The 26,088-nt window shown below is 42.2% G+C and overlaps 2 protein-coding genes and 1 long non-coding RNA gene across 4 annotated transcripts; 1 reads left to right on the top strand and 2 right to left on the bottom strand.

Moving 5' to 3' along the window:
* Positions 1–4,409: 4,409 nt before the first annotated feature.
* Positions 4,410–5,496, top strand: LOC309714688 (transcription factor 7-like). The gene is made up of 3 exons (XM_082547317.1): positions 4,410–4,628; positions 4,764–4,871; positions 5,009–5,496. The coding sequence occupies exons 1-3, from the start codon at positions 4,539–4,541 to the stop codon at positions 5,141–5,143; spliced, it is 333 nt and encodes a 110-aa protein (XP_082403443.1). The 5' UTR covers positions 4,410–4,538; the 3' UTR covers positions 5,144–5,496.
* A 657-nt stretch (positions 5,497–6,153) lies between these two features.
* LOC309714638 (leukocyte elastase inhibitor-like) lies at positions 6,154–24,759 on the bottom strand. Of its 2 annotated transcripts, XM_082547194.1 has the most exons (11): positions 24,654–24,759; positions 24,510–24,536; positions 23,622–23,803; positions 11,163–11,348; positions 10,529–10,669; positions 9,597–9,714; positions 7,565–7,707; positions 7,107–7,184; positions 6,872–6,961; positions 6,620–6,800; positions 6,154–6,492 (listed from the first exon to the last, which is right to left on the bottom strand). In XM_082547194.1, exons 3-11 carry the CDS (start codon positions 23,796–23,798, stop codon positions 6,266–6,268), a joined length of 1,341 nt encoding a protein of 446 aa, XP_082403320.1. In that variant the 5' UTR covers positions 23,799–23,803; positions 24,510–24,536; positions 24,654–24,759; the 3' UTR covers positions 6,154–6,265. The 2 variants fall into 2 exon arrangements, with proteins under 2 accessions (XP_082403320.1, XP_082403319.1); XM_082547193.1 differs by having other exon boundaries at positions 24,510–24,739.
* On the bottom strand, positions 18,469–22,563 carry LOC309714693. Its single transcript, XR_014278989.1, has 2 exons — positions 20,567–22,563; positions 18,469–20,518 (listed from the first exon to the last, which is right to left on the bottom strand). It is a non-coding gene; the product is annotated as an uncharacterized lncRNA (long non-coding RNA).
* Positions 24,760–26,088: the final 1,329 nt, after the last annotated feature.

Here is a 26,088-nt window from a genome sequence, read left to right as displayed (position 1 = left end):
ACACTGATGGTAGGCGTCACGCACGGAAACCTTCTTTTCTACCAGGAGAGAGTGTGAGGATAAGGAAACCCCACCATGTTCCCAAAGGACATCCCAGATTTACCCCTCCTGTAACAGTAACAAAAGCCAAAGGCTTGAATGCCTTCTTGCTGAGTGATGGAAAGAGTTGGAATGCCACTCATCTAGCACGCTGTCGCCCAGTGACTGAAAAGAACGCTGACACTGCTAGGCTGCACCACACTCAGACTGGCTCACCTACTGCCAGAAGACTGCCACGCGTCAAGTACAAGCCTCGCTGGCACAAAGACTATATTGTAGCATAATAGGTTGCTTCCTCTCTGTGCAGGGGGATGACTGAAGGGATCACCTTGCTAATCCTTGCTGTCCAAACTGGCCTCATTGAGGCGCAGGTCATCCACAGAGCCTTCCTCCTCTCTATCATCCTCTTTATTGTTGTTGCTTCCATCCTGCAGTCCATGCTGGAGATAGCTGAGTCCTAGCCCTGGGAGCATCTAGAGGCAATTAAGATAATATACCAAAGACTTTTTTCATGTGTTTATTTTTAAGAAAACTCTGTGTCCCACTGTTTGTTTTATTTTTTACTGATCATAAACAACCAGAGGTGTGGACTCGAGTCACATGACTTGGACTCGAGTCAGACTCGAGTCATTAATTTTATGACTTTAGACTTGACTTGAAAAAATGTTGTAAGACTTGTGACTTGACTTGGACTTTTACACCAATGACCTGGGACTTGAATTGGACTTGAACCGGTTTACTTGAAAAGACTTGATATTTCACCCCAAATATAAAATTTAACATACATATTATATAGAGATTGAAAATGTGACGTCATTCAGGGGTAAAACCGCAAAGGATTCTGGGAACTCGTGGCAAGAGGTACGAGCGCACGCAGGCTTTCAATTGAAATCACAGCGATAAAAAAGAAACACAAAAATGGCAAGAAGCTGTTGTATTATTAACTGCAATAGCCGGTCGCATGACAGCCACGGGAAGCCGACGGGTAAAGAGATCGATTGTTATCGGATTACGTCGTTGAAGAGAAATTGTTCGAGCCATGTTTCCGAAGTAACAAAGAGGCGACGGGTGGCCTGGATTGCAGCCATTCAAAGACCAAATATAACGTCCCAGAACCCTCCAGCTCACAGGTTAGTCTGCTCCAAGCATTTACACAAAGGTCAGTCTGCTGTTGTAGTTAATGCGTCATTTTCATAACATAATTGGTGATATAGGTTACAAGCAAGTCTGGCGCTGAACAGAAATTGTCGCTCCTTTGTTTGTTGTGCATAAATAGTGAATTGTCCTGACACAATATTGCGTTTCGCTTCTGTTATTTTGGTACATTGACAAAAACATATACTTTTATTCACAGGATAAAACAGTTTTTTGTATCACCAATTGCCCAGTACGATTACAGCATACAGTATTGTTGTCACTGCTACATTTCTGTAACGCGTACCAGAAATTATTTCCACTGCTAATTAATTACCGTTGAGCTCAAAGGTCCTATTAATAAACGGTTAACGATTGTGTATTTATGAAGACGATTTGTGAGACTGGTAAACTTATGATACGTACGATGGTCTTTCGTTCTACACGGTGCATTTCAAGGTCCTGCACCCATCCGTCGGTAAACTGTACCTGGGCTTGTTGCAGTGACCTGAAGTTACTATCGTGCCAAACTAGGTATCCCCGACAGAATTTGTTTCCCCTGCGTCGGGAGCACACGCTGGACTGTCCAAATCACGGACAAACAGTATCCCACATTGTTGATTTTTAGTTTACAAACACTTCTTATAATGACTGACTACTCCTGACATTTTTGAGATCTTAGCTCTTTATACAACGAAGTTATAGTGGGATACAAATAATATCAGGCTGGTCCTGCCACAATTTGTTCCCCCTGTGTAAATCACGGACAAACAGTATCCCACATTGCTGATTTTTCGTTCACAAACACTTCTTATTATGACGCATTTCTCCTGAAACTTTGGAGGATTTAGCTCTTTATATAATAAAGTTACAGGAGAATAAAAATAGTTATTAGCCAAAATGTTTATGGTTTATTAAAATAATCCCATCTGATACCCCGTGAGCAATAAATATATAATTTTCTGTTGTAACCCTCAAACTGAATGGTAATGTAACGATACTAATTTTTCACAAAATGAAAACATCAGTACTTCCTGCATGCTCCCAGCACAGGGGAAACAAATTCTGTCGGGGATACCTACTTTGGCACGACACCGGCATAGTGGGTCTGTGGCCACTCTTGCTTGCACTTTTGCGTGTCCGTCAGCCAGCTGTGGAGAAGAGCAAAGTTTTTACATGCAAAGAGCTGAAGTGAAAAGCAGTGTTCCAAACAATGAAATGTGTCCACTCTTTGTGCTTTTCATGCAGTAATGTTTGATGTTTGAAGCTATTTCTGCTGTTGTCCCATTCCCGGTGAAATCCGCTGTCCCTCCAATCCCGATCCTCTTGCAAAGCAATCAGCATTTGTCAGACGCATCAGTCATTGGCGGTACTCAGACAGGATCCTGGATGACTACACGTCTGGGGTGGCTAAGAGAGCAATTGAAGGATGCCATGTTTACTGAATATGTGCCTAATTTTGTCAGGACATAGCTGGGTCCATTGCTTCTGCGTGCTCTATTTTCACAAGCAAAGGCCTGGCTCTTTCTCCTGGCACCTTCTCAGGTGAACTCCATGCCGTGGCTTCTTCTCAAATCAACGTCTGGACTGCCGCAAAACAGCTGACCGTTGTCGACAGGATTCGAACCTGTGCGGGGAGACCCCAATGGATTTCGAGTCCATCGCCTTGACCGCTCGGCCACAACAACCACATTTGGTTTTGGAGCTACATACTTGAAAGACATACGTCTTCCAAGTCCTACGCCACACGTCTTTCAAGTAGGATGTGCACAACAACGGCCACGCTGGATTGTAAATGCGGTAGCTGCATGACTTTGGTGAGAAAGCTTGTGGTTTTGCAGTTCCGTGAGATCGGTGCAGCACAGCTGCGGTTGAAGCTAGCTGGCTGACATTAGCTTGCTTGTTTGCATGAACAGTAACACACACAGCTGATGATTTTGCCACCGCAAAGAGCTGATCAGTACATGGTTAGTAAAATGTTATCTTCATTCCAAACATTCAGCACAATATTTAAAGTGGGACTGGGTGTCTTTATGAAGAAGTAGCGTGTCCAATCACAGTTTCATGTAAGAAGGTATATGTATGAAGTGATGAGAACTCAAAGCCTGTGTGAACAGTGTCTTTCCACAGCAAACGGTAGCAGCGAGGCCGATGAAGAATGCACCTGGCCTGACATTGTAAGCCTTTGCAGAAAGAGCGGAGAACGTTTTTACTGTAAAACAGTACGCAGCCCACATGCTTGAACAGCACTGCGAGAAGCAACTGCGATGGCCGGGAATCGAACCCGGGTCAACTGCTTGGAAGGCAGCTATGCTCGCCACTATACCACCATCGCTGTGAAAAACTGCAACATCACTGAGTCATTGTCCGGCTTATGAAGCTTTCAGGACAATTAACAAGGTGGGCATTGTGATTACTCGCTTGTCAGGTTCTAAACTGGTCAAAAGGTAGATCACTAAAAAGACTAGTGCTCTCATGCAACTGCACATTTAATCTCATCAGCTAAGCTTCTTTGCTACTCAAGTGTGGCCTCTCACGCATTTAAACTCTTGTGTGATTTTTAGCACCTTGAGAGTCGCAATGGTCACGCGAGTTCTTCAGGTCACAGCAGACAAGGTGCGAATAGGTGTGAATCTGTCTTGGGACGAATCTGGGACGAGGACGTCTTTGGCTCCTCTCTCAAGTTATTGGACTTTGGCAAAAAGGTTTCACGCTTAATTAAAAAATGAGAGCAAGTGTCTGTGTCCCGAATACAAAGTGGGAGCTGGTTCCACAGAGAGGGGCCTGAAAAGTGATGGCTCTGCCTTCCATTGTACTTTTAAATCCCCTCGGAAGCCAGCAGTCTGAGAGCAAAGCACTCTGTTGGGATGATATGGCACTGTGAGATCTTGTAGACAAAATTGGGGGTGATTATTCAAGACCTTGTGTGTGTGAGGGCAAGTATTTGGATTTTTATTTGGGATTTAATTGGGAGCCAATGAAGAGAGAAGTCCATATGGGGGAAATCTACTCTCTCCTTCCAGTCCCTGACTGTGCTCTGGATGCAGCGTTTTGGAAAATAGTGTAAAGGCTTTTCAGGAAGCTTTTAGGACACTGTGAAAATACTCAATTTGAATAGTGGAGGCTAGAAGTAGTGAATGTATCCTTCCTCTCTATCATTAGATGGAGAGAGTGTACAAAGGCCGGCATAGTGGGTGTACCAGAGCAGGGCTGTGTGTAAAGCACAGCCAGGCAGCTGAACACTGTATTGTTCTCTATTTTGTCCTCTTTGAGCGCGAGACAAGCCACCACAGCTGGCAACACCTGTCAGTGAACACATTCAGGATGAAGATGGGCCATACGTCACGAAGCTGCCAAATGCCTTCATGCTCTATCTCAAAGAGCAGAGGCCAAAGGTCATTGCTGAACTCAACATCCCTGGAAGTGCAGCCGTAAATGCAGTGGTGGGACAGAGAGTAAGTGTGTAACTCTGCATACATTTATGCATCTGTTAATGTTGTCTGCTCATGTTTTTGCATGTGTCCCAGCTGTCCTGTAGTTATGTGTAGTAGCAGTGCTCACAGTGTGTTCTTATGATCTTCTGTCCACAGTGGAAGTCGCTTTCAAACGACCAGAAAGCCAGATATTTCAAGCAGGCTGAAACAGAAAGACAGAATCATGCCAAAGAGCATCCAGCCTGGTCGACCAAAGAAAACTATGTATGTCCAAAGTGCCAACATGCAGTTCCTACATGTGTGCATCACTGCACTGAATGATGAAACAGTCACTGCACAGAGTTTGTATCAGCTAATGAAAACTCTGTGTTTGTTTTCCTCATTGGACTCCCCTGTTGCAGCCCTTCAGTTCCAGACAGAGGAAGCCTTTGTCGCAGACAGTGAGGAAGAACTGCTGTCAGTGCTGGAAGAGCTCGACCCCCTCCCCATCACTGCGCAGTCTCAGCAGCCCTCACCCACCCCTGCCTCTCCTGTAGATGCCTCTCAAACTGCATCAGTTCAACCCCGAGTTGAATTATTTCAAGACCGAGATGAGCCCATCTGTTTTGCTGAAATCCAAGAAGACATGTGGTCAGTGCTTGACTACCTCCCCGTCTCTCAGCAGTCTAATGTGCTCTCCTCTCCTCATTCACACAACTACTCGACTCCTAAACAAAATCTCATCTGTCCTGCTGATTCCCCTCCATCCAAACTGGCGTCCTCCCCTGTTGCATTCACTGAATTGCCGTCAACAACCCCCATCTTTTGCCAACTAATGAAAAACAATAATTTCACTATAGACGATTGGACCGATTTCAATTGAATTAAACTGTTACTCCTGTTATTTCAACATCTGTCTTTGTGTAAATAAATAAAAAAACAAACAAAAGATGCTTCTGTCATAAGTTACAGCAGGATGAAACAACCTTCATGTAGTTCTTGTTTTTAACACTGCAAACCTTCTTTAGTTCTTTTGTTTCCTTTCATATTCAGCACACATCTGTCAGTGTCCACTAACTGTCAGGGAAAAGCCAGATAAAAACACTGTGGGGTCTTTTGGGACACGTGCTCGTTGGGTTTACTCATAGATATCAGAAATGATCTGTTCTGTATTCAAAGGATACACGAAGGACGTTTGTATTAAATGCAATATAGCGACTGATCATATGCTGGTTTCTTTGGGGGCTTTTCACCACCATGTTACACAAATCCAGTTTCTAACTGAAAAGAAAATCCTTCACCATTTTCTAATCAAATTCCCTGGTTTCCCATGTCAGAGATGTCATGGCTGAAAGGATCATCGCATATTGAGCTCAAAGCTAAACTCTTGTGTAGGGCCTCTTTCCATGTTGCACCATTCATTTTAAAAAGTCCTGGTAACAAGAGACAGAGGTGACTTGATGTATTACAGTTACTTCCCAATTTACAGAAATGATGTGACTTCTGACATTTTCCTAGCAGGAAATGTGCTACTGTGGGACACTGAAAGAATAAACAGCAAGGCACGTTTTGTTTTAATAACTTTTCTTTACTTCATTTGTATGAACTAGGTTTACCTTACAAAATCTTATACTGTATATAATGTTTTATGTTTAATTCATGTCAATGTCAGCTCGTGTTTACTCGGGTGAGCAGTACCGGCCCACAAAGAGAATGCTCTTGGTGGGTTTATGTCGGATGAAGAAGATGAAGGGATGGTCGGCAACAAACTCAGCGGGAATCGTTATAGAGCGGACTTCCATGTCAACCCCAGTGGCAGCAGCAGCCTCAGTTCCTTCTTCATTTACATCCACCAAAGCCTTGTGAACAACTTTGGACACTATCAGGTCATTTGCTGGAGACATTCCTAGTAGATGAAGAGCCCAGAAATCAGTTGTGTTTTATTCTTTAACAGATGATGTTTTGCAGTTTTTGTGCTCTCAATATAACTGTATAATTGATTCAGTGTGTCTCATTGGTGCAATATTTCTCACCAGAGAAGTCTCTCTTGTAGATGTCAAAAGCGTTCTCCATTCCCATGTTGGTCAGGATTTTCTCCAAGTCATACTTCTCCTCCATCTTAAATCGAGGGAGCTTGACATCAACCTCGTTGGGGCTCATCATGTCTGGGCGAGTCCAGTCCACAAAGTTCTGATAGGTCAGCTCCTTCTCCAGCTGTGTGGATACAGTGTCACTAGCTTGTCTGATTGAAACTGGACATTAAAGTACTGGTAAGTGCATCTTACCTTTTCCAAGCCTGTGGTATCATCTTCTATGTCATTAGGCAGGAATATGAGCATGCTGAGGTCATTTCCTTTATACGGCATCTCAAGAATCTGTCCAGAAACATTGTTTTTATTTATTACTCCATCAAAGATGATCTGACTTCCTAATCTAGAAATTTAGGCTGATATTTGTAAAAGACAAGTTTTAGATCATGCTGGTGAAATCCTGTAATAAGCTGAAAGTGATGGATGTTACCTTGCAGTTGGCCTCAGGAATGGTCGCAAAAGGAAATTTACTTTTCTGCTGCATCATCTTCACCGGCTTAGTGTCGTTCTGAAAAATAGGGGAGACAAGAGAAATGTTTTTTGTGTTTAGTCTCAAAATGATCTCAAAAAGTTCTGTCATGGTTTTATTCCAGCCATTCAGTGGATTTGGATGTAGAGCACACGTCACAACACAATTTGTTCTTGTTAGCCGAAGTTTGTGATGTGCTGTTGTTTGAGATTTATTTGAGAACTTATTGGATATTACATGAATAATAAACTGCATTGCATAACTGCATAAAGTTGGAAAGTGATCGTCCTAAAAGCACGATTTTATCCCCTCAGAGCTCCAGGCTTTATGTTCTCATTCAGCAAAGTCCACAGCTCGTTTGTAGTATGACAGATCAAAGTATAACTGCACCATCCTATGCTGCCTTTCTGCACTGTTACCTTGTTCAGTCGAAACTGCACATCAGCAGTCTTCTCCTCCTTAAACTGCGTGTTCCAGCTGCCCTTGAAGTAAATGGCATTCACGAGAACCAGCTTCGTCAGGCTACCCACTGCATCCTGGCTTAGCAAGTCCTTGATTTTATCTGGTAAAAAGAATTTATGAAAACTATTAACTATTACCAAAGATGCACTAGTTACTGTACAACATCTTCAGCTATAAAATCAGAAAACAGGGCAACAGCAAGATGGTTTTTATTTTAAAAAAAGGTGAAAAAGCTTTATGATCAGTATAACAGGGAACAAAAAACAAAAATTCAAGCGTAGGCTTGAAGCCACTGAGGTGGTTGTTAGCGGGGGTGACGCGATGCTTCTGGTATGCATGAATTAATTAAACAGTCCAATAACTCCAGCAGTACTTATCTTGTCCTTTTTGGTCTTTGTTCCAAACATTTTAAGATAAAAGCGCAGCGGTCACAAACGTTTTGCCTTCTTATGATTAACAACACACCTGACGCTGATTACGTGCGTCCACCTTAAATACCTTACATAAACCTACCATACAGGAACTTAAAAAGGTGGAATCCTCAGTGGTGCTTGGTGCCACACCCTCAGGGACTTTAATGTTATATAAAAACACTGACAGCTCAATATCTACCTCAGTCACTCTCCCTGATCCAGCTGAGTCACCAATAGGAAAAATCTGCTTTTCACAGGAACTTGGTAACAGCAATAAGAGAATACGTAGTTTATTCCAAGAAGATATCGTCTCTCTCCCATATATAACATCTTATTGGAACCGATATGTTCCAGATATCAAGTGGAAGACAGTCTGGATGGTCCCCCATAAATATTTGATTGTAAATAAGGTGAAAGAAGTCTCATTTAAAATTCTACATAAATGTTATCCAGCCAGTCACTACATGGTCAAATTTAAAAGGGACATAAATACTAATTGTACTTTCTGTGGGGATCATCCAGAAACTGTGACGCATCTTTTTTGGTACTGTTCTTTTACACAGAGATTCTGGAAGGAATTTAGCAGGTTTGTTATTGTCCATATTTTAAGGGAGTTTTCTTTACGATGGGAAAATGTTTTATTCTGTTTGTTTAAGTTCCCCAAGAAGTATGATAAAATTTTTTTATGATGAATTTGTTCATACTTTTAGCTACATTTTTTATCCATAAATGTAAGTTTACTAACAAAACACCATATTTCTGTCATTATTTTAAGGATGTGGAAATGTACATACAATCAATATCAGACTCCACCAACACAAAGGCTCTCAAAACAATACATGTATGTGTATTCTTATAATTGTTACCTTTTTCTTTTACTCTTGGCTTTTTGTGTTCATGTTCTGTTGTTTTGTATACTTCATCTGTTCGTATGTTGTATACTCATTGTTTATTAAATAAAGTTTAAAAAAAAGAAACTTAAAAAGGTTACCTCTAGCGGCAACATGAGGTATCAACCCAAAAATGGCTCCTACAAAAATAATGTCTTCTTTCAACTGGGATTAAGATGTCTCATTTCCAGCAGGTGGCACCACAGTCCTATAACCCTCATAGAAAGTCCTTGCATCCTATTATTATAGATGGTAGATTTATAAATGGCCTGTATTTGTATCGCGCTTTTATAAAAACAATGAATGAATTTCCTGCTGCACTTAAGATAATATAAAGATATAGAATCAATAGCAGCCAATCCTAAATGGGCCTGAAAAATAAAAATATGTTAAAGACACAAGTGATCAAAGTAGAAGTACCCATCACATAATATAATAAGAATAGAAGAATTGGCCTGCTATTTACAGCAACATACTGCTGTGATGGTTTTATTAATAGCATGAAACCAAACAGTAAAACCCAGAGATAATGCTGCTTAATACTGAATAGAAATTAGACTGGAAGAACTGGAAACAGAAAATAATGTGGACGGTGGACAATCCGGTAATAATGTCTCAACTGAACACAACACAACTGATCCCCAAGGATTTACAGTGGAGATCATTTAAAGTTACATTATGCTTACCTTGTGTCTGCTTCTCCACCCAGCTGTTGATGTGGACCCTGGCCTCCTCTGCATTTCCTTTGAAGTCCACAGACTCGAGCTCAGCGTTGTAATGCTTTTTGGTGCCTTTTAAAAATTCCTGGAATTGTGAAAATAAGTCACTCGAAACAGATTCAACAAACTACGGAGACTTCAATCAAGTTCAGTCACTGTGTTAAAACATTTTCAGTCCTTTGGATGCAGTTGAAGCTTGAACTAACCAGTCAGCCTTTGTCTAATAAAAGATTAAAGCAAATAGCTTGTTGGATGCCAATTTAAGTAGCCAGCATAGAAAAATACACAGATTGTGGGTAAGCTGGTTTGTAACGTTTCGGTTCAGATGGCAGCAGTTTTTGCTGACAAATGTACATTTTAGTATTTCTAAGTATTAATAAATTAGTGTTTTACTTCTTTATATATTTCTTTATACTATTTGCAAATGTTTTAAAAGTTTAATCTGCTGTGATGACTGGAACACAAAGGAGAGAAATGGTGCCTTGTCTCTTGTTATGAACTGTAAATAAATAAAACTGTAAAATGATTATATTTCATTTTAGTTTTATCTGTTTAGTTCTATTTTTTCAGTTTTACTGTTTTTGTGTTATTTAGTTTTAATGCAAATGTTTCTATTTTATTGCTGTGTTTTATGAAGACTTGTCTGTTTTTTATCATAGAACATATTCTTGTGAAATGTTTCCAGTAAATACAGTGAACTTGTACTACCACTACTACTGACTAGATGTAGCCAACTTCATGGTATTAAATTAGCATTACTGTCCTAAACTTTGTGTAAGTGAAAATCCAGGGAGCAGGGAGAAACGTGCACAGCTTTGGTCTCATGACCTATAACAGGGCTCACTGCACAGGTTAGTCATTTATTGTAAGTCTAAGTAACAACAGGTTTCCTCTCACACCTCGAGAAACGTGTAGGACCGATCCCCGTAAAGTCTGTTGGCAAGACTGAGGGAGTATGGAGCATCAGCCTTGTTCAGATCAGTTAGTAGTTTGGCAAACTTGGCGTGGACATCGTCCTCATCGGTCTGGGGTTTCAGACACTGTGAACAGCCAGAGAAGACTTACGTGTTATAAAGCCACGATGAACAAAAGACAGATGAAAGACAGCTAATATGGCTAACATAACTCTGCATTGGCCTTTTTGAATGTATCAGTGTTAGTTTGTTTTCATTTGGTAATAGCTTTCTCATAACTAACATCCACTGAATGATTGGATTCAAAGTCTTAAGGAACTGAAGGGCTCAGTAGTAATCTGTATTTACAAGGCCTCCTGCATCTTTTGGAAAGAATACAGAAAAAGGACAAACAGACGCAACAAACGCTCAAATATGTTAAACATTTAGAACATGTATGATGTTACGCTTTTGTTGACACTGAACTTTTCACCTGCTGCATAAATCTGCTTTCTACTAATTCTGTTTTAAGGTGTTAGCTATGTGTTGGATATATGTGGTGGGAAGTTTGGTGTGAGATACTCTGGAGCTAAAACCTTGAATTTCCCTGTCAGATCACAGTTATTCGCTTTGTTACCACCTTGCGCAGGTAGCCCGGCAGTCTGGTTTGCTGCTGAATCTGCGTCTGCATCTGCGTCCGCGTCTGCATCCGTGTCTGCATCAGGGTCTGCATTGGCGTCTGTAGCGACGACGACGTTTCTGACTGTGTTTGTGTCGGTTTCTCTTCTGCCGGCTTTAGTTTTTCAACCTCAGTAAAGCCGAGGACCTGTGAGGGAGGAATCACTGTTGACATTTTCATAGTTTGTTTGTGTGTGAATATGTGAATGCATGCATGCATTACACATGTTATTTGGATATAAATATGTTTGAGCAGACATTCTGTGGTGACCTGCTTCCCTTTTGGAAATAAAAAAATAAATCCACATGACAAAAAGTCTCAAATTTAAGGTTAAAGAAATATGGAGGGTTATGGACACATTTCACCTCTCCTCTATGTTATATATGGCAATGAAAGTATTCGGCAGCCTAGAAGCCATGCATGTACATATTCTGCACCAAACCAAAAACTCTCAGGTAGAAATACATTATTATATTCATACAGTATTGTACTGGACGTTGACACATACTTAACAAGCCATGTGATCACAGACTTGGCCATTGAAGAATATCCCATTTCTTGTCTTGAGAAACTCTCTGGTTTATTTTGCAACAGTTTTTAGTTTATTTCCATTTGAACTGTGAAGCTTTGTCTAAATGGTTTAGCTGAATCACCATAATAGCTTATTATTGTAATATTGGGTTTCTGGGCTTTATTCTGTGGTAAAATATTAACGACTACTGTTATTAAAGCCACAAATTTTCCCCTTGCTTTGGCAAAGATCATCTGCTTTTATTTGCACTTTCAATATCTACTTATATTCCACATATAATACTGATAGGAGCAAAACCAGCCTTTGTACACAAATCATGATCTGTTTGCCAGATATGTAGTGAAATGACATGATTGATGTAATCATTCTGTAATCCATACTCCTGTATAACCATCAGCAGTTTTGTTTGTTTGTTTGTTTTGTTTTGTTTGTTTTTTTGGGGGGGGGGCTTTGTTTCTTTTGTCGGTTGCACGGACCAATACTGTAACAGTTTACCAGTGTACAGTTTGGTTTGTATCATATCTATCTTATAGACTCCAATTTGTACATGTAAATGGAGAGTCCTCTTCACACACTGAGGTTAATTATGGAGTACCACAGGGTTCAGTGCTAGGACCAATTCTGTTTACATTATACATGCTTCCCTCAGGCAGCATCATTAGAAGACATAGCATAAATTTTCACTGCTATGCAGATGACACCCAGCTCTATCTATCCATGAAGCCAGGTAGCACACACCAATTAGTTAAACTGCAGGAATGTCTTAAAGACATAAAGACCTGGATGGCCGCTAACTTTCTGCTTCTTAATTCAGATCAAACTGAGGTTATTGTACTCAGCCCTGAAAATCTTAGAAATATGGTATCTAACCAGATTCTTACTCTGGATGGTGTTACCTTGGCCTCCAGTAACGCTGTGAGGAACCTTGCAGTCGTATAGTACCATATCACCCTATTAGAGCACTTCGCTCTCGCTCTGCAGGCCTACTTGTTGTTCCTAGAGTATTTAAAAGTAGAATAGGAGGGAGAGCCTTCAGTTTTAATGCCCCTCTTCTGTGGAACCAGCTTCCAGTTTGGATTCGGGAGACAGAAACTATCTCTACTTTCAAAATTAGGCTTAAAACTTTCCTTTTTGCTAAAGCATATAGTTAGGGCTGGAGCAGGTGACCCTGAATCCTCCCTTAGTTATGCTGCAATAGACGTAGGCTGCCGGGGATTCCCATGATGCATTGAGTTTTTCCTTTCCAGTCACCTTTCTCACTCACTATGTATTAATAGACCTCTCTGCATTGAATCATATCTGTTATTAACCTCTGTCTCTCTTCCACAGCATGTCTTTATCCTGTCTTCCTTCTCTCACCCCAACCAGTCGCAGCAGATGGCCCCGCCCCTCCCTGAGCCTGGTTCTGCCGGAGGTTTCTTCCTGTTAAAAGGGAGTTTTTCCTTCCCACTGTCGCCAAAGTGCTTGCTCATAGGGGGTCATATGATTGTTGGGTTTTTCTCTGTATCTATGAAGCACCTTGAGGCGACTTTTGTTGTGATTTGGCGCTATATAAATAAAATTGAATTGAATTGAATTACAGTTCACTTCTTCAGTAAATAGCAGCACTGTGCAGTAGAAATATATCATTATGAGTAAACCTCTGCCTTTAAATGTTACTAAGGAGTACAAGGCTGTAAAAATATATATTGTTTCTCTATGTGGAACATTATATATTATTGTCACAGTTGGGCGGAAGCTGACTGTGTGGAGTGAGGAGGAGAATCCAAATGCAGACACGCAAAAACAAAACTTGATTCTAACAGAAAAAGCGCCATTTATTATGGCTGATTAAGCAGTACAAAAATAAAAAGGCGAAATCAATTCAAAGCTAAACAATAACCTGAACCGGGGAAAACTAGAAAGAAAACACAAAATATCCTAAACATAAAAAAATGTGACGTGGAGAAAATAAACATGAAAAACCTTTAAAAGTGGATGAGGCATGAAAGCGCACAGATTGGCTGTATCCCAATTCAGGGTCTGCAGCCTTAAAGGCCGCATTTTAAGGCCGATTACGTCACCGCGACGCGACGAAGGCTGTCCCAATTCGAAGGCTGCTCGAAATGCGGCCCTCAAATGCGTCCGTCATTTCCCTGAATTTTAAGGACGTGGCGGTGTAGACTTCGTGGCCCAACATATCCCAGAATGCATAGCGCGGCGGTGGGTATGGATAATTTTGCCGAAAAAAACGGCGGATGAGGGGCGGCCGAAGAGTAGACTTTAAGTACTGAATATTATGTCACTTATTTATGTGCAGATGTTTAATAATGAAGAACATTAAAACATTACTGTTGGCCACATGTCGGCAAAGTTATGTAACATTAGTGACGTTTGTACTAACTTGGTTTTAAAGCCTTTACTTTAAAATATACGCCGTTCAATAGCTGAGCTTAATCTTACAGAGAATGATCAAAGCTCTTGTAGAAACAAACAAACAAATGAACAAAAGATTTTCTCCTTCATTTCTGTCAAACAAAGTTGTATGACACGTTTCCAGCTGTTAGTATCATGGTTGCTAGGCAACCTGGGCAGCGCAACGGCGGCTAGACCGTCCCATTTCACAAGCCTCGCACTTCCGGCCTTAGCGGTCTTTAAGTATGCGGCCCTTGAGGATCGTTGAGGCTGCGTACTTTAAGGCTGCAGACCTTGAATTGGGATACAGCCATTAAGTGCACACAGGAGGTGATCAGGGGAAGCGGAAACACACGGGGAAACAGCTGATTAGAATGAATATAATGATGCCACACGGGAAGTGAAACTAAACACAATGAACATGGGACACCCGATCTCTTCAAAATAAAACAGGAAACATAACAGGATGGAGATATGACACGAACTTGACAACACAGGACATGCAGACAAGAAACACGACAAGTTAAGACACGCAGACTCAACATGACAAACCTAGGAGGGAGACTTAAACAGAGAGGGTGATGAAACAAAGAGATCTAAGAAACACTGAACTAAAACAGCAACCTAGGCAAAATAGAATGAGCTTAATTCATTAAGATAAGTAAACTTGTCGAAATGGTTGAAACTCATTTACCTTATAATGCCGAGTTGTTTATTCAGTACAATATATTTTATTAGTTCATCAAATTTGTGCAATGCTAGGTCTAAATCTGACAAGTGGGATGGAACTACAGATAATATTAAAATATTCAAACAAGAATGTTGAGCTTAAAAATGGGACGTAGTGGGACTTCCGGTTTATGTGACTATGGCGTAGGTCGCACCGAGCGTAGCTCCTGCAGAGTCTAGTTATTATCTAGCATTTCCAGGCACATTTTGACGGGTTTTTTCTTTTTGTTTAGTTCCGAGACAAGACTGTTTTTGCTTTTTGTGTTTACAATGTCGCGTAAGGTTAATAAGAGCGCAAGCACCTCTCAGCCAAACTTGCGGCCTGCTGCTAACACTGCATCCCCGCCTCGTGGTAAAACTTCGCCACTGCCTGGGTCACCCGACACGCCGCTCGTCGATACGGAAAAATTCACGAAGGCTGAACTCCTCTCTGAACTTAGTGAAGAAATTTCAGCACTGTTTAAAAAGGAACTGACGACAGCGTTTGCGGAGAATCTCACGTCTATCAGGTCCGACATACAGCAACTAAAAACGGACCTTTCCTCAGATATAACTACCATGCGGCAGGAATTCGCTGGCCTCAGAAGCACAGTTACGGAGATGGAACAGTCTCTCTCCACATGCACGGATGATATTGTCCACCTCCAAGCCAAAGTGGATGCGATGTCAAAGGAGTTGGCCAAATTGGAGAATAAATGCGAGGATTTGGAGTCCAGGTCTCGCCGCAATAATATACGCATTGTTGGTGTGCCAGAGGAGAACGTCCTGTCCGCTACAGATGTGTCCGTGCTGTTGATGGAGGCATTTCAGCTTGGGAAGGAGCCGCTTGTAGACAGAGCCCACCGAACTTTGGCCCCCAAACCTAACACCGGTGAACGCCCCCGTGCTATGGTTGTGAAGCTGCACTATTACGCTGACTGTGCTAGGATTCTCCAGAAGGCCAGGGAGCTGCAGAGGGTGCAGATAAATAATATGACCATTTCTGTGTTCCCCGACCACACCGCTAAGACAGCGCGGGCCCGTGCGGCTTTCAATGAGGTCCGTCGCCAGCTTCGCGGCATCCAGGGAGTTCGATTTGGGATCCTCTATCCGGCAAGACTACGGATCACTTATCAAGGAATGCAGCGCGACTTCGTCTCGCCAGATGAGGCCAAGGAATATATTAAGACAATAACCACGCGATAAAAAATATAGCGGGACAATGTTTGTTTGTTTGAAATAGCGCATGATCCAAATCCAAACATCATTGTGGTAAGCTAAGTTTGTTACTCTGCCAAACACTTGTTTTGTTTTACCTGTCTAATAGTAAAGTATAATTGGGTTATTTTTATTTTATTTGTGCCTTTTAATCTATTGAGAAATGACTCTGTTGGAGCTTTGGTTTGACACGGTTCGTTTCGTAGTCGGGAGCGTTTTTGTTCAGATTGCTCCGGGTGGGAGCGTGCACTGCCGTCTCCATCGTTTGGGGATGGGGGCTTTTGCTGTGCAGGGGGGAGGCGGGAGGGTGCATTTGACGTGTTATTATTATTTTTATTCTGAAGCTGTACTTCTGTTGTTGTGGGTTTGCGTTGTGTGTTTGTGTGAGTGTGTTTTTCCCACTTGTTCTTTCTTTGGGGGTGAAGAAATAAGTATTTTCTCTTTTATCTTTCTGCAATGACCAGTACTTCAGGTCAGTCCTTAGGCAATAGTGGTATTAGATTTTTAACTTGGAATGTCAAAGGTACAATTAAAACCCAGGAGGGCATGGAGCTACCTGCCAGGGAGCAGCAGGTAAGCGCATAGTCCCTCCTGATAGCCCTTAATGTCTAAGTGTATTTAAAATTGAGAGGTGGGCAACGACGCCAGGGGTGAGGTACACACCCTGATGGTAATTTGGACTCCGTGATTGTGCCCACCCCCAAGATCCTATATGTATGTGTAATGAGAGTGTGAATAATGTGAATGTCTAAGTTGTGGGATAAAATTGAGGCAGAGGCAGCCAGAAGGGGACGGGGGGGGGGGTAGCCTCCTCTGCACCCTGGTGACATACCCCTACTCCAAGGCCCTGCATGTGTGGGTGGTTGTGGTGGAGCTGGAAGAGGGAGGCAGCTGGAGATGGGGAGGGAAGGAAGGGAGGGGCAGGTAACCCCTCCCTGGGGCCAGCTCCCCCGCTGACCCCAGTAGGCACTCCCATACTCCGCGACCCGCCAGGGAAAGGGGGCCCAGGCCCATCCAGACCGAGGCCCAGTGCAGCAGCGCCCCCCGGCCCCACAGAGCCCGGGACAATCCACCCAACCCCACCACAGAGAAAACTGCACCCACCCCACCATCCACTCATCTTCCAGACTACATAAGACAGTAAACGCCCAGGCTGAGATCTTCCTCCACCTCTCCTGTATCTCCCCCTCCTGCAGAGAGAGTTCCTGAAGAGAGGAGAGCTCCTGCAAGATGTGACCATCTCCCCCACCAGTTGAAGATTGCACCTTAGAACACACATGCATCAACACTACAATGAGCGGGTGGAGGGAGGTTTGGAGTCTTCTCCCACCCCCGTTCTCTGCGGCCTGCTGGAGCGGGAGGGCTAAGAGGAGTTGGCCGTCTGACTGCGGTCTGGGGTGTGGGGCCTCCCTGCTGCTACGGAGTCGGGGTGGTCTGCCTCTCCCCACCGCAGGGAAAAGGGTAACACCACCTGGGTCTGGGTGCAGTTCCCCCCTCCAGGGGCAAGGGTACCTAGACCCGGTTTGTAGAGTACGCTTGGGGAGTGTGATCGTGTGTACAGCGTCTCTTTATGTCTGTCTCCACGTTGGTTGAGTGTGGAGTAAGTGCACATGAGAGCATGAGGGTGAGAATGGATGTTTGTGTCTGTGTGTGCCTGTATGTCTGTGTCTATATGTCAGGTTGGGTATCAGACGCCACCTCTTTGGGGACATCTCAGGCCCTCCAAGGTTTGGAGGCCTATCTCCACCCACCACCACTTCCCCTGCCGGTGGCGGACTCCCTCAGGTGTCGGTGCGTTGGTGGTTCTTTGTGTCTGGGGGTGGGCGTCCGGGTACACACCGGCTCACTCCTTGGCGGCCGCTTATTGGGGCCTGGAGCCTGGGGCTTGCTCGGGCCCCTTCGGAGGTGGGGTGCCCCCGGCCTCTCGGCCTGGGGCTCGGTCACTCAGGCACAGCTGGGGGCCGGCGGAGCTCACGGGCGCGTCACTGCAACCCCCCCTGGCTTCTGCTCCGCGGCTGCTGAGTGAACCCTCATCTGGGACTCTCCTCAGCTCTTACTGGGACAGTGGCGCGGCTGCCCCTCTGTTGGTCTTCCATGGTCTCTTGTGTTCTGGGGGCCTCTGGATGTCTGGAGTTTTGATCTCCTCCATACCCGCTTCACACCCTGGAGGACGGGGCTGTGGCCCCCCCACACTCCCTAGCAGATCGTTACATGGAGAAACCTTCGGAATACAAGCGCGCTGATCCACACAGGTATGCACACGGGTGTTCACTGCTCGTAGACCCAAATTACACCTTTCTTGGCCGCTACTTCGAAGCACATCTGTCCTGCGTGCTGCACAACAACATTGAATATTTAGTATTTACTGCTGTTTACACTTAGCTAGATTAATGCGATGGTGTTGTGTTTAGTATGTTGCTTTGTTTTTTTTTGCTTGTTTTCTATTTTTCTCTCAACAGGTGATCCAGGAGATTTTTATTTTTTTTTCTCCCCCCCTTTCTCACTGTCCCTCTCCCCTTCTGTTTTCCCTTTCCTTCCTCTTTCTTTCTCCCTTTCCTATCCCTCACTCATGTCTGTCCCGTCTGTAACATCTGAAAATAAAATATAATAAATAATAAAAACAAAGATCGACCAAATGGACCAATACGGCAATGCCACGATGATCCATTTGGCAAACTAAATCCATTGGGTATCCTTGTTGGTCTTCAGACAACAATTCTGATGGCTAAAGAACCAAATGGGACAGGCAAAAAAAAAAAAAAAAGAAAAAAAAGAGGAATGTCAAAGGTATGAATAGCCCAATTAAACGATCTAAAATATTCTCGCCTCTTAAATGTTTAAAGAGTGATCTAATGTTTTTGCAAGAGACCCATTTGCGAAATCGGGATCATCTTAGGCTCAGGTGCCCATGGGTGGGTCATACTTTCCATTCAATGTTTAATTCAAAAGCCAGGGGGGTGGCGATCTTAATAAACAGAAGGGTACAGTTTACAGCCTCTGAGATTAAAGCTGACAAAAACGGGAGATATTTGGTTGTTGTAGGCACCATGTACAATGTACCCGTCCTCTTAGTCAATGTGTATGCGCCAAATTTTGATAATCCAGGTTTTACAGATGCACTTTTGAGTAGTCTCCCTTCCCTTGATACTCATCTTTTGATATTGGGTGGTGACTTAAACTGTGTTATTGATCCTGCCTTAGATCGCTCGAATCCTCGGACCCTGACCCAATCCTCTATGTCCAAGTCTATTTCGGAGTTTATGTTTCAGAATGGTTTTGTAGATCCCTGGAGGTTTTCTAACCCTACCACCAGAGCGTACTCTTTCTTTTCTCAGGTACATCAGTCCTTTTCGCGGATTGATTATTTTTTTGTGGACGGTTCCCTTATTCCAAAAGTACTGTCATCTACGTATCATCCTATTGTCATTTCCGATCACGCACCACTTAGCGTTGACATCAAGCTCATAGCCCAGTCCTCTTTTTCCTCACCCTGGAGATTTAACTCTTTGTTGCTTTCGGATGAGGGGTTTGTTACCATTATCAAATCTGCAATTGATGAATTTATGGTGTTTAACGACAGCGATACTGTTATGAGGTCATTGCTTTGGGAATCTCTCAAGGCATATGTGCGCGGGCAAATAATTTCTTTCTCTGCCCATTCCACTAAAAGCCACAAAGCCAAACTTCAAACTTTGACTACACGAATTTGTGACATAGATAGACAGGTTGTTGACATTCCCACTCCTGATTTGCATAAAAGACGACTTGACTTGCAGACCGAATTTGATTTACTTTCTACGGCAGATGCTGAACGTCTTTTACTTCGTGCGCGTGCGACTTATTATGAACATGGTGATAAGCCCAGAAGGCTTTTGGCCCATCAGTTAAAACGTCAGGCCTCTTCTCGATTAATTTCTCAAATTAAAGATGCGGCAGGCAACTTGGTCTCTGATTCAAAGGAAGTAAATGAGGTGTTTAAGACGTATTATTCCTCCCTATATGAATCTGAATCTGCTGCTGACGCCTCTGAGATGGATTCTTTTTTTAACGGTCTTATAATGCCCACTGTCGATCCTGTTATAGCTGAACAATTAGATGCCCCTTTTAGGTTGGATGAAATTGTGCATGCAATCAAGACCATGCACAATAGTAAGGCACCAGGACCTGACGCGTTTTCAGTTGAATTTTTAAAAACATTTATAGACAAGTTAGCCCCACTACTTCTTTCAGTGTATAATGAATCTTTTGAACGTGGTCTATTGCCCCCTACATTGTCTCAAGCACTAATTACTGTTCTCTTAAAGAAGGGTAAGGATCCTACGTCTTGCACCTCGTATAGGCCTATTTCACTGCTGAATGTTGATGTTAAAGTCTTGGCTAAAATTTTAGCAATTCGCCTTGAAAAGGTTCTTCCTACTATTATTTCAGATGAACAGAATGGCTTTATTAAAGGCCGCCAGCTGTTCTTTAATGTCCGCACGCTTTTGAATGTCATTCTTTCCCAACACTCGACCACTAATTCAGAAGTAGTTATCTCACTTGATGCTGAGAAAGCTTTCGATCGTGTGGAGTGGAGCTTTCTCTTTGCGGTCTTACAAAGATTTGGTTTCAAGGACAGATTCATTTCATGGATTCGACTGTTGTACAAGGCACCCCAAGCCAGTGTATAGACAAATGGTGTTTCCTCTGGCTACTTCTCATTGTCACGCGGCACGAGACAGGGTTGCCCCCTGTCCCACCTACTTTTTGCTATTGTAATTGAACCCCTATCTATAGCTTTGAAGGCCCTTCCTCATTTTCGTGGTATTTCCCAGTCAGGCCTTGACGTAAAATTGTCTTTGTATGCAGATGACCTGCTTCTATATGTTTCTGCTCCCTTATCTAGCATACCATCGATTGTGTCTCTATTAAAGAAGTTCGGCTCTCTGTCAGGTTACAAAATAAATCTTCTTAAAAGTGAATGTTTCCCCATAAATTCTTTAAGTCTTACACTTAAACAATCTGACATTCCTTTTAGACTTAGCCCTGCCGGCTTTAAATATTTGGGAGTTAACGTGACTCGTACTTTGTCTTCTCTATACTCTTCCAATTTCTCCCCTTTAATGACTCAAATTCAATCAGATTTTCAGAGATGGAATTCACTACCTTTGTCACTAATTGGTCAGATCAATGCTGTAAAGATGAACATTTTGCCTCGATTGTTATTTCTGTTTCAGAATATTCCTATATTTTTACCTAAAGCTTTTTTCAAAAAGTTAGACCAGCTAGTTACATCGTTTTTGTGGGGAGGGAAACACCCCAGGGTGAGGAAATCATTATTACAGAGACTGACGTTTGATGGTGGTCTTGCCTTGCCTAACTTTTTATTTTACTATTGGTCCTCTCATATTCACAAATTGACCCATTAGCTTCAATCTCAAGAACTGCTGTGGTGTAAACTGGAGCGCCTGTTGTGCACTTCCTCATCCTTAGAAGCTTTATTGTTCTCTCCACTACCACTTAAGCCTTCTCATTTCACCCAAAACCCCGTGGTACAGTCTAGTCTAAGGGTCTGGTCACAACTCAGGAGTCATTTTAAGTACATCTCTGCGTCAGTACACATGCCCATCACGCAGAACCATCTGTTTACTCCTGGCCTCATTGATGGTACCTATGTACAGTGGAAGCATCATGGTATTAATACCTTTAAGGATCTCTATAAAGATGGCACTTTCTTAACTTTTTTAGACCTGTGTTCAGAAACAAATCTTCCGGCTACCAATCTATTCCGTTATTTTCAGGCACGGCATTGCACTTCTGCTCTCTTCCCCTCCTACCCTCTTCTTCCTAATGTCCAACCATGGGAGGAATTCTTATCCCTTAAACCCAATAAGAATTCAATTATATCTTTAATATATGAACAACTTATGGATTTAAATGTCCATTCAGTTGCTAAAATTAGGGGGGCTTGGGAGCGGGAGTTAGGAGTAATTTTTTCGGATCAGCAATGGGAGAAAGCAGTATCCAATGTCCGTTATAGTACGTCCTGTGCCAGGTTACAACTTATCCAGTTCAAGGTATTGTACAGGGTTTACTATTCAAAGTCTCGTCTGTCTGAGATTTACCCACAAGTGATGGATCAGTGTGAGAGATGTCATGCCACCCCATGTGACCTAGGCCATATGTTCTTTCTGTGCCCAAGACTCCATGGCTTCTGGAGTCAGTATTCAGTTATTCTTTCCAAGGCTCTTGGGACCCAAATCTGCATGGACCCTTTTCTAGCTGTTTTTGGGCTTCCAGTCAACACTGGTCTAACCGACCCTACACATTTCAAAATTTTAGCCTTTACATCACTTTTGGCTAGACGTTGCATCTTACTCCTTTGGAAATCTTCAAAGCCACCTTCAGTTTCTTTTTGGTTTAGAGATGTGATGTCATTTCTTAAATTGCAAAAGATAGGCCTTGTGGCGAAGGGCAAATACAGAGAATTTTATCGTATCTGGGGCCCCTTTGTAGACTATTGCAAGTCATTAAATGCTCTACCTGCTGATTAATATCATATCTCTTCCCCCCCCCCCCTTTTTTTTTTGTGTGTGTTTGTTTTGGGGTTTGTTGTTTGTGTTTGTTTTGGGTTTCTTATTAGGTTTTGTTTTGTTTGTTTATTTAAGTGTGTGTGTGTGTGTGTGTGTGTGTGTGTGTGTGTGTGTGTGTGTGTGTGTGTGTGTGTGTTATCGTATCTGTTCATGTAAGAAAAACTAAAAAAATATGTGAGGGGAACAGATTGTATTGTCATTGTAAACCACTGTACACTTGTCTCTCAATAAAAATATGAAAAAGAAAAATGGGACGTAGTGTAAAGCAGGGCAGGGTAAAGGCTGATCATTTTTGTCATTTACACAGTAAAAAACATAAAGGTTGAAAATGTATTATAGTTTAACAACTTTGGTTGAGAAGTTAACAATTATATTTTATGTTTGTCAATTTTTTTGTCCATATCAACTTGTGTTTAAGTCGCAAACACTAACAGGGGAAAAAAAAGCCTGCCTGGGCTTGTTCTTGTCTAATTCCAGTAGCTAATCGGGAACTTGTCCTGACTGAAATTCAAAGTCTCCTGTTTGATGTCATGCTTCACAGTGCAGTGGAATTCATTATTCCTTTCCTGAACCTCAGCCAACACAAGCATTCCCTACCTGTTTTGCTGACACTGGGAAACCAAGTGAGTAATGAATGCCTGCACAGACACTTTCTCCTGTCACACCCCACTCTGCCTGCTGGGTTAAAAAAAATTCCACTAGAAACCCTCCTCAAACCTTCCCATTATCCCCATTATAAAAATGTATTAAAATATATTTGTGATCTCCTATTATTATCTCCTTTCAATACAAAATAACCTGCTTTTACTCTCCTTTAAATCCTTCATACATCACTGTACTGTGCACTCAGTTACCCGAACACCTGAAACCACACCTTCCTCTTTTTATCTTGATGAGACAGATTCACACACACTTCCCATAATATTTGAAAGCAGACGCTCTGATCCCAATGGGTGCCACAACATGTATGTATTTCACAACATGTGCATATTCTACCTCTGACATCTGTGTGGCTGTGCTGCCCCTCGCCCCCAGCATCAGCATGGCGAGGGCTGCAGAGACGCTGAGACCAGAGTAGAAGATGTTTCCAGTGCTGTCCTCCTCACTCAACGTTTTGAGCATAGCCAGAGAGAAGGCAGTGCTAGCTTTGGATACAGGGACTGATGATGCCATTGTATCTAAAAATAAATAAATAAATAAATATTAAACTGATGTCATATATCAACGTGTTGATACAGGTTGCCACTTTTTTCTGCCACTATTTTTTATATAGTAATAAACAATCAAGCTTTTAATAAAGTTCAAAGACTTACAGCAAATGTATGCACAGCATTTAAAGAACAGACACTTCTTTATAAATTCTGCATTTCTTCCTGGTATCCTGAATTTTAGCTTCTGGGCAAAATCCTGCCTGATTGTGATCTGTTTAAGGAATGTCCTCAAAAACCAACAATCCAGGAGCAATTTGGTGGCAATCTGTGTGTTTTCCAGTGTGATGACGCAAAAGGCAAAGTGATAACAATGCAGCTTGGAGATAATCAAATTAATATTTTGGATCCAGGAAACTCTTTAGATCTTAGTCTGATCTATAATCTATGATCAATCCTTAAAAGTGCAGTGATGAGGCAGGGATGGGTCCTCATCAGTCAGGATATAGCCCAGACGCTTGTGCCAGGAAGAATTTCAGAAGATAAGAAGGGTCACATTTGATTTGTTTCCCAATAAAAGAAACTTATGAAATGTTTATGATTCTCCATCAGAAACATGTAGAGAATAAGCTGAATAAAAAGGGAACATGTATGAAACACAAAATTTGCACCATTCCCAAAGTTTTTGTCAATGACTTTGGACAAAACTTATTTTCCTCATGATCTCTTCACTTACCTTTAAATCTCTGTTGATCCCGATAAACTGTATCAGAAGGTATGAAAGAAGAGCTGTTAGTCGCGTAAAGTCTGACCGTTACCTTTCTCTGTTACCTTTCTTATCCTCACGCTCCAGTAACAATGATTGACATCCTCTACTTACTGACATAAAATCTTCCTCTGACTCAAGGAATGATCCAGACTGTTTCAGTTAAATGACGCAGTTTTTAAGCCTTCTCTGACACACCCAGGCTCATGTAGGTGGCTTCAGCTTGAGAAATGATTAAGAGCTCACACCCATTAGTGAAACATGCACCCACCCTGATGGGTGCACATCTAGTGCCAATGGGTGTGTCTTGGACCCGTTTCCTCAAGTTACCCTGAAAAGAAAAAACTCATACAGAAAAGGGATGAATGGATAAATGGATGCTAAGAAGAAGACAAAGTGCAAGTAATAGTTGATAGTTTATTTAATAATCTTCAGAAGCAGCTCCATACAAATTGTTCTTTGTTTACGATGTTTATATGTGAGGTGTGTTTGAGATGCTGTGCAAATGAGTCACATTTTCCACATGCAGGAGTCTGTCTGGTGGGTAGGTGCGTGATGACCAATCATACAAAGAGATCATTACTAAAGAAGACATTGAAAGGGAAGCTCTTTAAAATTTTCCTCGTTTAAATTCATCACAGAATGACTGATCCAAAAAAAAAGAAGAAGAAAGACTGGAAGCGCTCCAGTAGGTGCCATTTGAAAGGACTCTTTTGTCCATTTACACTGAAAATATTTGGATAATGTTTGATGTATTCTAAACCATATTTGCACACATTTTTTTTCTCCCTCTACTACATGATGACAAAAATGACAAAGTGCAAAATGTCTTTGCGGTTATTCACCACAGTACTCTGATTTATTTCAGAATTCAAAAACATCCTTACCCATAACCAACCACACTGATTTGCATAACATAATCTGTTATGGTGCAAGCTTTAGAAAAATAAGTTTGTGTGTGTGCATGTGTGTGTGTGTGTGTGTGTGTGTGGCGTGTGTGTGATTTTGCTACATGATAAGTCAAAGTGGACTTGGAGAGTTCATTCTCTGTGTCAACCTATGTGGCACGTTCAATGACATTGAAAAAACAGCCATGTGGTCATTCAGCTCGTTCCAGGAATCAGGTATTTCTATGGAATGATTCTTCACAGGTTTAAATTATTGACACACACACACACACGGAGGGGGAGGGAGGGAGGGAGAGAGAATGCTTTCAGAAATATAAATGATTGTTTATTGGTCCAAAATGTATTCTGCAGCAGGACAATGACCCTAACATACAGCCAAAGCCATTAAGAACTATCCTCAGTGTAAAGAAGAAGAACAAGTACTGGTCTGGCCCCCACAGAGCCCTGATCTCAACATCATCAAGTGTGTCTGGGATTACATGAAGAGACAGAGGGATGTGAGGAAGCCTACATCTACGGAAGATCTGTGGTTAGTTCTGCAGGACGTTTGGAACAACCTACCAGCCGAGTTCCTTCAAAAGATGTGTGCAAGTGTACCTAGAAGAACTGATACTGTTTCGAAGGCAAAGGTTGGTCACACC

Source organism: Aulonocara stuartgranti, assembly GCF_965226115.1.
Source record: "Aulonocara stuartgranti genome assembly, chromosome: 9".
NCBI classification, from domain to species: Eukaryota; Metazoa; Chordata; class Actinopteri; order Cichliformes; family Cichlidae; genus Aulonocara; species Aulonocara stuartgranti.
The sequence above is the reverse complement of the archived record's forward strand: the minus strand, read 5'-3'. Positions and strand labels throughout refer to the sequence as shown.